This window comes from Rattus rattus, chromosome 2 (assembly GCF_011064425.1).
Source record: "Rattus rattus isolate New Zealand chromosome 2, Rrattus_CSIRO_v1, whole genome shotgun sequence".
In the NCBI taxonomy this organism is placed as follows: domain Eukaryota; kingdom Metazoa; phylum Chordata; class Mammalia; order Rodentia; family Muridae; genus Rattus; species Rattus rattus.
The window spans coordinates 87,261,240-87,275,706 of record NC_046155.1 but is presented as its reverse complement, the minus strand read 5'-3'; the positions used below and the strand labels follow the sequence as shown (position 1 = coordinate 87,275,706).

General features: G+C 40.1%; 1 protein-coding gene across 2 annotated transcripts in view; it reads right to left on the bottom strand.

The window, feature by feature from the left end:
* Copb1 (COPI coat complex subunit beta 1) overlaps positions 1-11,349 on the bottom strand; it is a 34,366-nt gene extending 23,017 nt beyond the window's left edge. Inside the window, exons 1-6 of one of the 2 annotated variants that reach the window (XM_032892848.1) lie at positions 11,226-11,349; positions 10,495-10,644; positions 6,296-6,525; positions 5,240-5,409; positions 2,536-2,650; positions 1,331-1,423 (exon numbers count right to left, since the gene is read on the bottom strand). In XM_032892848.1, coding sequence (XP_032748739.1) covers positions 1,331-1,423; positions 2,536-2,650; positions 5,240-5,409; positions 6,296-6,525; positions 10,495-10,585 — 699 coding nt within the window. In that variant the 5' untranslated portion in view covers positions 10,586-10,644; positions 11,226-11,349. Of the gene's footprint in view, positions 1-1,330; positions 1,424-2,535; positions 2,651-5,239; positions 5,410-6,295; positions 6,526-10,494; positions 10,645-11,222 lie in introns of both variants that reach the window. The other variant, XM_032892849.1, reaches the window with a different exon arrangement.
* Between the last annotated feature and the right edge of the window lie 3,118 nt (positions 11,350-14,467).

Genomic DNA, 14,467 nt, shown 5'->3' with positions numbered 1-14,467 from the left:
ACTAGGAACTTTTGCTAGTTAATCTGATAGACTCCATGGAATTTCCATTGCACTAGGTTTCTACCTTTCCCTGAAATGTCCCCCAAATCCAGTGGTTTCTCCCAGTGTTTTCTCCCTACTTCCCACCTGATCCATCTTGTTCCCAACCCGACCTGCCCCCCAGTCCATCAGAGAAATCTATTCTATTTCCCCTTTCCAAGGAGATCCTTGCAACCTCCCTAAATCCCTCTTTGTTCTTTAGCCTCTCTGGGTTTATGGATTGTAGCATGGTTATCCTCTACATTACAGTTAATATAACTTTTAAGTGACTCCATACCTTGTTTGTGTTCTGGGGTCTGAGTTACCTCCCTCAGGATGATTTTTTTCTAGTTTCATCCATTTGCCTGCACATCTCATGATGTGATAGTTTCTAACAGCTGAGTAATAGTCCACTGTATTAATGTGTTTTTTTCCCCCTTTTTTAATCTATTCTTTGGTTAAGGGACACGTAGGTTGTTTTCAGTTTCTAGCTATTATGAAAAAGCTGCTATGAACATAGTCGGGTAAGTGTCCTTGTAGTAGAATGGACTGTTCCTTGAGTATATGCCCAGGAGTGTTATATAGCTGGGTCTTGAGGTAGAACAATTCCCAATTTTCTGAGAAATCGCTACACTGACTTCCAAAGTGGCTGTACAAGTTTATAATCCTACTAGCAGTGCTCCCCATCCTCCCCAGCATAAGCTGTTACTTGTACATTTGATCTTAGCCATTCTGACAGGGGTAAGGTAGACTCTTAGAGTTGGTTTGGTTTGCATTTCCCTAATGGCTAAGGATGATATGATGAACATTTCTTTAAGTACTTCTTAGCCATTTGAGATCCTCTGTTGAGAATTCTGTTTAGATCTGTACCCCTCACCCCTTCTGACTGGATTATTTGGTTTGTTTATTCTACTTCCCTGAGTTCTTTATGTATTTTGGATATGTGGTTTTGTGCTGAGGTTTTCTCTCTGTATGGACTTAAGGTTTGTGCAGGATGAAGGATACGGACCTATTTGCATTCTCTACGTGCAGACATCCACTTAGACCAGCACCACTTGTTGAAGATGTTTCTTTTCCTTCACTGTATATTTCTGTTTTCTTTATCAAAAATAAGGTATCCATAGGTGTGTGGATTTATGTCTGGATCTTTGATTTATTGATCAACATATCTGTTTTATGCCAAAACCACTTGGTATTTATTACTAGAGCTCTTACTACAGCTTGAAGTCAGGGATGGAGATACCTCTAGAAGTTCTTTATTGTAAAGGACTGGTTTAGCTATCTTGGGTTTTTTGTATAAATTATCACTTACCTTATAAATTAGTTCAACAATAACCAACTGTAGAATGTCTCCAAATGTCTGAACTTGATCAATACATGTACTTAAATAATCCAAAGCTCGATCCTAAAAAAATAAGAGTATATTTAAGCAGATTCCTCATTTGGTGTAATGAATTAATACAACACACACACACGCACACACACACACCAAACTAATGAAGAAACTGAGGCAAAAAAAGAATTGAAGGAAAAAAGTGAAAGAAATTAAGGAAGAAGTTAAACAAATGTATGTCAGGAAATCAAAACATTTCCTAGACTTGGGCGCATATTTGTAGTATGATTTTTTTTTAACTGGCAAGCCAAGGGAGAAAGTCCTAAGTCCTATAAGACTCATAATATTCATGTAGTTGAAATAAAGCAGCTATCTCAGCATGTTACTTCTAAATCCGGTGTGTGGTATACACCTGTAACCCCAGCACCTGAGAAGCAGAGGCACAAGGATCACTGCAAATCTGAGGCCAACCTAATCTCCATAGCAAGTTCTAAGCCAGCAGGGCTACATAGGGAGATTCTGACTCAAAACCCCCAGATGAATAAAGACTATAACTATGTCTTTTTTAAAAAGAGATTTATTTACTTATTTATAAGTACACTGTAGTTGTCTTCAGATGCACTAGAAGAGGGCATCAGATCCCATTACAGATGGTTGTGAGCCACCATGTGGTTGCTGGGAATTGAACTCAGGACCTCTGGAAGAGCAGTCAGTGCTCTTAACCACTGAGCCATCTCCCCAGCCCTAACTGTATTTCTATTACTGAGACGTACAAGAAAAATATCCTAGGTATCCTCATGATCTCTTCAGTAAAAACATCAATACTTTTTAATATTTCAAGACAAGGTTTCTCTGTGTGGCCTTGGCTAATCTGAACATTACTCTATAGACCTCACCATAGGTACTCCAAATCAACCTACTAATTAAAAACATGATATCTGCTGTGGCTAGGCTTAATGGCACACACCTTTTATCCTAGCAAGTGGGAGGCGAAGGTAAACGGATTTCTGTAAGCCCAAGGCCAGCCTCATCTACACAGTGAGTTCTATGACAGCCAGAGCTACATAGTAAGATCCTGTCCCAAAACAAAACAAAACAAAGAAGAGAACCCAAAATAAAGAAAACTGCTGAGGACCTAGTTTTAATTTTAGTTTAACTATAGTAGGGAGTATTAGGAGCTTTACCTGATCTGCATGAATGAGCATCATAAATGCATTTCTTTTGCAGCTTGCATCCTTCTCGTTTACCAGAAAATCATGTATCAGCTCAGGAGCATCAGGTATAAGATTTTCAAAATTTCTTTAAACAAAACAGGTAACATCCATATTAAATAAATATCCTCTTTCCCATTTCTGTTACTTTCTAGACATTTCCAACATTAAAACTTAAACTGTATAATCCAAAACTTTTGTTTTTTGGAATTGTACATCAATTAGAAGTAGGAGAAGAAACCACAGGTTCAAGCTTCATCTATTAAGTTATCAGTATCAGTATTACAACCTTTCTTAAGACCTATACAGGGAACAGTCTGTTTCCATTATCTGTATAGCGTATTTACTAACAACACTTTTAGAAACTTAAAGGTATTTATAGTACATAGAATGATAAATACTAGTATAAAGAATGATATACAGGAGCAGGAAAAAAAATTCAGTGATTAAGAGCACTGGCTGCTCTTCCAGAGAACATGGATTCTCCTCTCAGCACCCACATGGTGGCTCACAACTGCTATAACTCCACTTGTAATGTGGCATTAACACTTAAGTAGTAAACATACATACATGTAGGCCGAACACCCAAAATACATAAAACGATAATTTAAAGAAGGGATATATAATAAAATATGTATTAGAATCTGTTATCATAGTTCTAAAAATTCTTAATTGCATCATACGGCCAAGTCACTGTTCAAATTTCCAATTGTCTTATAACTGTTTCCATTTTTGTGTGTGCTTTAAAGTTCTAAAATATATTTAGTGCTTATGGTAACATTCAAGAATTCAATACATTATCAGCAAAATATTACCTCTGTCAACATATAACATTAAAATAAATAAAACTGTGTTTCAGCCAAGTAACATATCAAAGAACAAAGATGCTTATAAAAATACTTCGGGGGGCTGGAGAGATGGCTTAGCGGTTAAGAGCACCTGACTGCTCTTCCAGAGGTCCTGAGTTCAATTCCCAGCAACCACATGGTGGCTCACAACCATCTGTAAAGAGATCTGACGCCCTCTTCTGGTGTCTGAAGACAGTGACAGTGTACTTACATATAATAAATAAATAATTTCTTTAAAAAAAATGGCCATTTGTGCTAAAAAAAATACTTCGGGGGTGAAGAGATGTATTAGCTGGTAAAGCGCTCACAGACCTACGTTCTAGCCCTAGAACGTACGTTAAAAAAGGGAGGTGGAGGGGACCAAGAGATGGCTCAGCAGTTAAGAGCACTGGCTGCTCTTTGAGAGGTCCCGAGTTCAATTCCCAGTAACTACATGGTGGCTCACAACCATCTGTAATGAGATCTGATCCCCTTTCCTGGCATCCATGAAGACAGAACACTTATAAGACAAATAAATAAATCTTAATAAAAAAAAGCCAAGCTGGTGCCATGGTACATGCCTTTAATTCTATCACTTGGGCGGCAGAGGCTTGTGGATGTCTGTGAGTTGGATGCCAGTCTGGTGTAACCCCAGAGCTGAGATGGTGAAGACAAAAAGACACCTGGACTCTCTGGTCAGCCAGCCTAGATACTTGGTGAGTTCCTTGACAGTGAGACCTCATGTCAAAGTTAAAGGACGATGGTGCCCGAGGAACAATAGTTACTGTTCTCTGGCCTGAACATACATGAACTCTCATATAAACATGTACATGCACACACATGCATGGACACAAAATAACGCATATCCTAGTTAAAGTGGCAGTGCCAGGAATCCAACCCAGGACCACGCTCACACATTCTAGGCTACTGAGCTCTTATCTACTTCTAAATGGACTGAGAGCCCTGACTGTAACAATGTAGTGATCTAGCCTCCTTTGAACTTTACAATTGTTTTAAAGGTCAATAGCTTCAGCTTTATTACTTTACTCTAACGATGGTCCTGAAGCCCTGTTCCTACTGAACAAACACCCACTGAGCCATGTCTTCAACCCTTTTCTGCATAGAGACTCTTTAAGTTACTCAGACTGGACTCAAACCCATCAACCTCCTGACTCAGTTTCCCTAGAAACGGGACTTAGAGGACACAACACTGGTCCAGGCACATTTTCAACTGTTATAATAACAAGAATCAGTTAAGAATCACAGCTTTTTTCACTAAAAGCACCTTCTTCAAAGCCTCAAAAAACCCCCACTGTTCAAAAGGAGAATTTTAAACGAAGTAAAGAATGTAATGCCTCTAGCAAGTGAGTAAATGAACTAATGAACTAATGAGCTGCAGGTTATGGTCTTAAACTAGAAAGCATATGATAATCTTTTTTTTTTTTTTTTAAGATTTATTTATTATATATAAGTACACTGTCTCTGTCTTCAGACACACCGGAAGAGGGCATCGGATCTCATTACAGGTGGTTGTGAACCACCATGTGGTTGCTGGGAATTGAACTCAGGATTTCTGGAAGAGCAGTCAGTGCTCTTAACCACTGAGCCATCTCTCCAGCCCAGCATACTGTGCTATTCAAACTGACTGGTGACATGTAGAAACTAGGGCCACTGATGCCAGGTCTTTTTGACTCCTCCATGGTCACAATTTAAAGATAGTAAGAGAAAAAAATACTGTATTGATTAGTAAAACATATCTACAAGTACAAACATTCTGTAACCAACCGCACTGGAACCTTTAAGGTAAAGCTCTGAAAACTGAACTAAAGCAGAGGTGTATCCTTCATCACCTGTAGATGGTGTAGATGGCCAAAACAGCATTTCTCCTAACATAGCTGTGACGATGTTCCAAACAAGCACGGATAGCAGGCATCAGAGGTTCCAGCAATTCTGCTTCCTTCAATTTGCAAAGGAAACGAAGAGTAGATCCACGAATAAACTCATTAGGATGCTGGAGATCCTAAAATAAAAGATACAGCAAGAAATGTTGAGTTTCAGCTTTAAAATCCTTACTTACGGGGCTGGGGATTTAGCTCAGTGGTAGAGCGCTTACCTAGGAAGCGCAAGGCCCTGGGTTCGGTCCCCAGCTCCGGGGGAAAAAAGAACCAAAAAAAAAAAAAAAAAAAAAAAAAAAATCCTTACTTACTTGTCTGTGTTAAGTGTGTGTATACTCGCACACACTGTGGAAATCAAAGGACAACTTGCAGAAATCAGTGAGTCGTGGGAGTCAAACTCACTTTACCTGCTGAGTCATCTCGCAGGCTTAAGTTTTAACTTTTTATAAAAATCAAGTTTTAAATGTAACACTTTCTAATTTGAAAACATTAAAGTTGGATTTAGGAAAACGACCTAGATTATTGATTTTCTTCTGATTCCTCTTAGTTAAAACAATTTATATCCATTTTACCATTGTCTTTTAATAACTCATAAAGTATACAGAAAATGTTAAAAAAGGCAACAAAATAATTTTTAAACAGTAAATTTTACAAGCATATTCAATCTTTTAATATTATGGTAAGACATTGTCACCTACAAAGTTTACTCTGAGATTTATGCAGTAGACACCAGGAAAAGCAAAACCAAATAAAAATCTACCCCAAAATCCTCCAAAAATTATTTGATAATATATTAGGTTTTTATGTTGGGTAACATTAACAGCTAGTTCCAGCCTCAGGCAGTCTAAGCCTAAAGGCCATAGGCTGAACACATTTTTTAGTTTACAATTTCAATAATAAATATTTGTAATTTTCATTTCATCAAACATTTAATTTTGAAAACTAATAGTATCCATTACAACAATTTTATAATTACAAATAAACAAAGCAAACAGTTATGGTTCGGTTTACCTTTCTGTATGCATCACAAACAAGAATCATTTCATGTAAGAGTCTCCCATCTGGAGTTGTTTTCGGAACAATTTCCCAGAAGACCAGAAGCAACTTTTTGATGGTGTGATCCTGAAGAGGCAGCACGAAACGAATGATCGTCATCAGGAGTCCAGGAAGCTTTTCCCCATTCAGAATCATAATGATCACTTTCTTCAAAGCTTCAGTCTTTGACTTCACATCGCCTTTCTCTGATTCAATAATTAAAAGCAAAACAAAACAAAACAAGCAAACAAACAAAAAAAAACCAATTATTTCAAAACTAAGTTCTTTAGATAATTTAAAAAACTATGAGGGGTTGGGGATTTAGCTCAGTGGTAGAGCACTTGCCTAGCAAGCGCAAGGCCCTGGGTTCGGCCCCCAGCTCCGAAAAAAAGAAAAGAAAAAAAAACAAAAAAACAAAAAAACTATGAAAACAAACTAAATTTACTATCAGCTGTGGTAACAAGGTTAAAAATCCAAACAATGTGTTTGTGACTCTATTTTATTTCTGAATCCCAGATACGTTATATATGATCTGAAAGTACTGGATTAGAGCCCTGGTCCCTAACCAACTGAGTGAATGCAGAGTCCCTGAGCCTATACCACATGGTAGCAGACACCCAGTATCTTAGCACATGAGGAGTTAGAACAGGTCAATCTTCAGTTCAAGGCCAGCTTTAGGCAGGGCTCTACAGTAAGACGGGTCCTCAGCCCCTACTCTAAAGTCATACAGCACAACCTCTTCCTTCTTAGCACTGTGTACTGAACTCAGAACCTCCCGAGTGCTTGGCAAGGGCCATCTATTTAACAACGCCCATAGCCCCTATCATTTAACCAGGACAGGGACCTAAGCTGCTGAGATACAATTTAAAAATGTGACCTACTGTTTCAGCCCTCTGAGCAGTTGGAACTAAAAGTACGTATCACTAGGAATGGCCCGAATATACTTTAAAGTGTTTACAAACTTCAAAACATATCTGTTTCTTTTGCAAAAATGTTTCAAAATGAAAATATAAACATTTAGGGATACTCATGCTTAATTTAGTATTAACTTCAATTGTTTATATCAACTTATTACCTACAGAAAATTGTCAGCTACATTTAAATATCATACATTAAACTAAGTGAGGAATTGTAATATTTTGAAGAACAAGTAAAAAATGATTTTATTTCTTTAGCTTTATTTATCTGGGCTATTATTCTATTTCTGTAAACCAATACTACAAGTCTAAAGGGAAAATTTTCCTTTTTCATAAGACAAAAGGTCTACTAAAGACATTCTCAAAAGTTCTAGAAGGGAGGCTGGAGATCAATGGTTTAGTGGTTAAGGGCTCTTAAAGAAGTCCTGAGCTCAGTTCCTAACACCCAGGTAAGGCAGCCCACACCACCAATAATTCCAGCTCCAGGGGATTAGATATATGCTCTTCTTACATGAGAGGACCCACACTAATGTGCCCATATCCACATACACACACATAACTTACAAAAAAAATATTTAGCAAAACTCTCAAAAAATTAAGCACTTTTAACTATAAGTGAATGTGAAATATAAATGAGTCTCAAACTATCAATATTTACTTGGATTTTAGCTGTCTTTTTAAAATTTAGCTACTGTTGTATTTACATGTATATGAGCATGGGCACATACGCTATAGCATGCACACGGAGGTCAACTTTCAGGCCAAGTTTCTCTTGTATCATGTGTTCCAGAGATTTAACTCGGTTGTCAGGCTTGGGTGGCATAGATTTCCACTTTCTGAGCCATCTTCCTGGATTAATTCCAGCTCCTTCTTTCTTTAAAAATTATTTTATATTTTGTGTATATTGGTGTTTCTCCCAGAATGTATGTCTGTGGATCATACCCATGTAGTGCTCTTTGAGAACAGAAGAGGGCACTATATCCACTGGAACCAGAATTACAGTTTGTAAGCAGCCTTGTAGATGGCAGGGACTAAACTCTGGACTTCTGGAAAACCAGCTTGTGCTCTTAATTGCTAGCCATCACTCCAGCCCCTAATTCTAGCTTCTTTTCTTTTTTAAGATTTATTTACTTATATGAGTACATTGTAGCTGTCTTCAGACACACCAGAAGAGGGCATCAGATCCAATTACAGATGGTTGTGAGCCACCATGTGGTTGCTGGGAATTGAACTCGGGACCTCTGGAAGAGCAGTCAGTGCTCTTAACCACTGAGCCATCTCTCCAGCCCCTAATCCTAGCTTCTTAAACTGTGAGTCACAACTCAATCTGGGGTAGCACAACTGAACGTAGAATTTGCCATCAGTGAGGTTTCTAAACACACACACACACACACACACACACACACACACACACACACACACACACACCACAATTCAAAATCATTTATTGAACCCAGCATTTCTGGTAGCATTTGCCTGTGATGCACTGTATGAGCGTGCTCTTCGATGTGGCCTTAGTTTGGAGCACATGACATGTTTACATTACACTGCACACGCCCTTCTAAGACATAACACCCAATAGTGTTGTTTTCAGCTCAGATTCCAAAGTACTGTATGTTATGAGCTGCAATGCTTTTACTATACTCACAAGATTTTTTGGTTTAATTAAGTGAACTAGAGTTTTAATGTTTTCCTATGGTCATTTCTAAGTTTAAGTATCAAATTTTAGTCTGTGATTGAATTGTACTACCATAATGTATGATTTAAAAAGTGTTCTTTCCATGGGGCATATTGGAAATCTTTAATTCCAGCACTTAGGAGGCTGCTGGATCTCTGAGTTTCAGGCTAGCCTGGTCTACGAGGTGAGTTCCAGAAGAGACAGGGCTGTTACACAGAGAAACCCTGACTCAAAAAAAAAAAAAAAAAAAAATTGTTGTCTGGAGGGGCTGGAGAGATGGTTCAGTAAGTAAAGTGCTGGCCACATAAGCAATGAGGATCTGAGTTCAATCTCTAGCACCCATGTAAAAGTCACACGCAGCACATGCCTAGACCCTTAGCACCGGGGAGGTGGAAACATGAGGATCACTAGGACTTGCTGGCCAGCCAGCCTAGCTAAATTAGCAAGCTTCAGGGTCAGTGAGAGATCCTGTGTCTAATAATGGGAAGGGAACCTCTGAGAATGCTCAGCAGGTAAAAGGCGCTTAGTTCAATGCCTAAAACCCACCTGGGGGCGAGGGCTGGCACCTAAGTCCTCTGATTGCTACACTAGTTCTCTGCGTATTTGTCTCCCCACTTCCACTATATAAACAGTGAAGAATAAGCCTGGGAACTGGAAACAGCTTAGTGGCTAACAGCACATAATGCTCTTGCAGAGAACCCACATTGGGTGGCTCACAATTGCCTGTAACTCCAGGTCCAGGAGGAATCTACTACACCTCTGGCCTTTCCGGGCATTCACATACACAAGCACCTCCCCATATACATAAAAATAAATCTTATAAAAAATCAAAAGTCTAAAAAAACAAGGTGGAATGTGACTGAGGAAGGTACCTAAGGTTTACCTCTGGCCTTCACATGCAAGTACACACAACATGCATATATGACTAGCACATTTTGGTACACATACACACATAATTATTAAGAAGCATCCTCAGGTAAATGGGGTTGAGAGTAGAAAAAATTTAAGAAGTATTAACTTACATCATCATAGAAGTTGAAAGTAAAAGGTGATTAGTGACCTGTACCTGTAATCTCGGCCTTTGGGAGGCTGAGTTAAGAGAACTGATAGAAGTTTGAGGCTGCCCTGGCCTGTTAGTGAGATCCAGGCCAGCCTGGGGAAAGAGTAAGGCCTTATTCAGGGAGGAAAAAGAAAACAGAAAAGAAAAAAAGAATTGTGCTTCTCAGAGTCGGGGGAGAGAGCAAGAAAGGAAGGAAGGAAGGAAGGAAGGAAGGCAGGCAGGCAGGCAGATCAATGGCTACCGAGTGTAAGATAAAAAGTTGTGGTCTGATATTGTAGACTACAGTTAACAACGGTATCCTACACATTTTAAAAAATCTCGACAAAAAGACGTGAAATGTTTTCACTATGAAGAAAAGATTTGAGATAATTATATTCACCAGGATTTACATATTACACAATATAGAGACATGAATTTAAAACATCACATTAATTTTTATATTTTATATTTTTATGTCCAATTTTTATATTTTTAACCTATCAATTAAAACAATTCCTATCTGAGTTAAGAAACTATTTACCCAGGTCATTTTTTAAGCTGATTTCAGAAGGGGGTTCTGAGTCCATAGGCACGTTAATTAACGTATAGCACACGTTCTCAGCTGCGGTCATGGTTCCTGTTTATAACCAACTCAAAACAAGATGAAAAGGACGAAAGGTGCCAGGAAAATCTACAAAAAGGAATACAAGTATCATTAGAAAAAAAGAGACAAATTGGGCAAATCAGTTCTGATCTTTATACTGCCTGAAGTTCTTTCCCTGTGGTTCTGAGGATGTCGATCTATAGAGCTCTCCCCACCTCCTCCCTCCATGAACTCCAGTGACAATCACTCAGTGCCCGTACCCGTCCACTCCCCGACCCAGGGTGTGGAAAGCTGTGGAGTCGAGGTCCACACCACAGTGACAACTCGGAGCACCACGTCACGGGGCCGCGATTGCCAACATAACACAGTCGTATCTGTTCGAGGAGGGCGGCCAGCGAGCGAAGACGCTGCAGAATCTTGGGACTCCTCCGCCGTGGCGGGTTCCCTGTGGGTGCGCCCGGGCCGCCCCTCCTTGGCCTCCGTCCACGCAGGGCCAGGCCTCAGGCGGCGCAGAACCGGGTCCCACGGCCCCGGGGGCCGCGGCCCAGCTCCCCGCCCCCACTGCCCGTCGCCGCGGCCTAGTCAAGCGCCCGGCATCTCCCCATTCGGCGGCTCACCGACCCCGCGAGACCGCCACAACCCCGTGGGCTCGGGGCCCAGGCTGCTACCTGGCTCCGTGGGGTGGGGGTCGGGAAGGAACCGTAGGACCGTCGACTACCGGTCCAGACAGCCGCTGCCGCGACGGCTCCACTGAGTCCTTGGCTGACGTGGAAGGAGGCGGGGAGGAACTAGGATGCAGCTACAGAGTCTGTACGGAGACCCAGAGAGGACAAGCCTCTTCCGTCCTGCATTGAGCCCTGAAAGTGTGTGCTATCTTCTTCCTCTCTCTGGGTTGGTTTCTGCTGCAGTGTGAACAAGTAGTTTAGTTTTCCCTGTGAGTGAGGAGCTGACTTAAGCGCTGTGTTCAGTTAGCAGTTCTCCCCAGGAACTAAAACTTGTACAAAAAATACAGAGGAGTTCAGCAGTCCTTCTTCCTCTCATTTACAAATTGGAAAATTAACCGACTCTTCGGCAGATGATTTCAAATATTTTAATAAGACAACTAGGTTATACGGAAATATACTTGAACGCTTAACACCCCTGGTGATCCGAATCTGACTTTATTCAGTTGACCTGGAGTTAATGGAGTATCAGAAGTTGTCTGACAACTGTTTCTTTATTCAAGAATGGCCTTTTGCTGTCTTTTCGAGAGCGTCCAATATGTTAAAAAAATTATGCGTAAAGGGAGAGAGTCAGCATCAAAGAATTTTTCTTGTCTTCATAGACCTACTAGTTACAGCTATACTTGGACATAGTACATTAGATTTTATTCATTTGTAGTTCCATATCTTATCCCAATGTCATAGTCAATTATTAATAACAAAGTATTTGAAAGCATCAACAATGTTTTCTCAAGTTGCCTGACTGGTCTTGAAAGGTGGTCTTCAGTTTCTGAGAAGTTGGAATTACAGGTGTGTACCACCTGGATACATACTGTATATACAAAACCAGCTAACCTCACTTCCGGGACACAGAATACAAATTGTCTTCTCATCTACCTGGAATGCAGCTATTCTGACAATTCCCTTTTCTGGAAACATTGAGTTTAAAGAACAAATCCCCCAGCACTCAAAAAACACCAAAGAGGCTACATATTTATTGTACTTAAAAGAGCCACCTCTCTGAATATTTTATTTTTGACAGTTTCACTGCCCAGGGTGGCCTTCCAACTCTCAATCTACTTCTCTCTTGCCTTAGCCTCCCAAGTGCTGGGATTACAAGCAAGTGCTATTACATCTAGCTTGTGCATTTTAAAAGATGCTTTGAATCTAGGGAATTGTAAGACAACATGATACTGACAAGCCCTCTAATCTTTGCCCAGTTCCTCTGCCTTATGAAGTCTTGCAGGAACTGACATGTCTCCTTATTGAGACTTCACCAGTTTATAGAATCTCATTTATGTACTTGTTTCTAAACAACACATTCAGTTTTGTATAAGGACCAACAGTCGAGACAGTGAACAGTTCCACCACAGAGATCCCTCCTGAGTCCACCAACTGTCACAGCCAGGGGCCCACTTTAACCCCTGCAACTGTCTATCCATTCTAACATATAAATGGAATCATACAATGGAATCGTTGAGATTAGCTTTCTTTATTCAGTACAATTCTGAGAATGAGATGCATCCTAGAATGTTCCTTTCTGAACTCAGTTTTTTCTTCACATGGAATCGTTACAAATGCAGTTATTAGTTCTCCAAACTCACTTGACTCACCAAGAAGTGACAGAAAGAAGTGACACCAAACAAGGTGGAGAGATTAGGTTTGGCAACGAGAAAGCTCAGCAGTTTAGGGCCACGGTGGTGTTGACTAACCATATCTATTCCTTATGTTAAACTTCCAGGTTCATGACTGAGTGAGTCACTACCAAGACTTAAAAGATAGCATTTCAGACCTGCACCTGACCATGGCACTTGCAACGTGCATGGTTTTGCATTTTAAAACAGAGCTTCTTGACTGATATCAAGGTCTTATGTAGCTTCACGATTCTTATAAAGTGTATTTTGAAGACTTTTTACCCTAGCATGTAACTGCATCATTTTGAATGCTTTCCAAATCACAAATTACTTCAACATAAAAACTTTGTATATCAAGAATTATGAAAGTGTACAAGTTGAGGACTAAGGAGACGTGCCCCAAGTGGCTTAATGGTCAAACACTAAGAGCTTAGAACAGGAGTTCTGACATCTCGTTTTCTTTTAGTCTGTGCCAGCTCTTTAGAGCTACATGTGAAGATGTCTGGATTACAGATGACATCTTTGTTACAGGACATGGGGAATCTTACTGTTCAGCTGCCCAGCAGACTAAATGGAGTAACTGAGTGCAGCGGACTACACAGAAAGGGGATCGAATCCAACTCGGTAAGGTCCTTCAAGTGGAAACTTTTGTATGAGGTACACATCCTTCACTTGTTAGTAGGCAGCCAGACCTTGTCCACTGTTCCACTGTCCTTACTCAATTGACCTGGGGTCTCTCACTGAAACTGTATATGGACCAGCAGCCGGCAAGCAGCAGCAAGCCTTTTATCCTGTAGTGCTAGTTTAATTGCACAGCAATTGGCTTTTTCTTCTTTTTTTTTTTTTTTTTTTTTTTCCAGAGCTGGGGACCGGGCCCAGGGCCTTGCGTTTGCTAGGCAAGCGCTCTACCACTGAGCTAAATCCCCAACCCCTGGCTTTTTCTTTCTCCTACCTTACCACACAAGGTTTCTTTGTGTAGCTCTGGCAGGCCTAACTCAGAGATCCACTTGCCTCTGCCTCCCCAGTGCTGAGATTGAAGACGTGCACTCCCACAATCAGGGTTAGCAAGTGTTTAATGAAGTCATTTTTTTCTAGTTCCAAGGTGGGGAGAAATTTTAAAATCAGTGTCTTAAGACTGAAACCACATACATATTGGGGGGAAAAACCTACTAAAACTGTCCTTAGAATTAAGTTCAGTCATTTTTTAAATCTTTGAGTTCAAGCTTGTACTTAGAAAACAGATAAAAAGCACACAATTTTTATCTTTTAACAACAAAGTGAGAAAGGCAGAGGACGAAGCACAAGATACAAATTAGTAACTTTAGTCTTCGGCCCTAGATCACACACTGTAAAAAATAAGGAAATTAGGAAGTTTTAGTGTTTTACATGTACCTGATGCAACTCCATACACAGCCACATGGTACTGCAGCCTGTTTTCAAGCTTAATAGACAGTGCTCTGAGATTATTTCCAGTATACACTGACATCACACACACACACATACACACAAATGGCCAGAGATTGTTTATAAAGCTGATAGGGTTTTGTGTTTCTTTCATTTTCCCTTCAAGAAGTT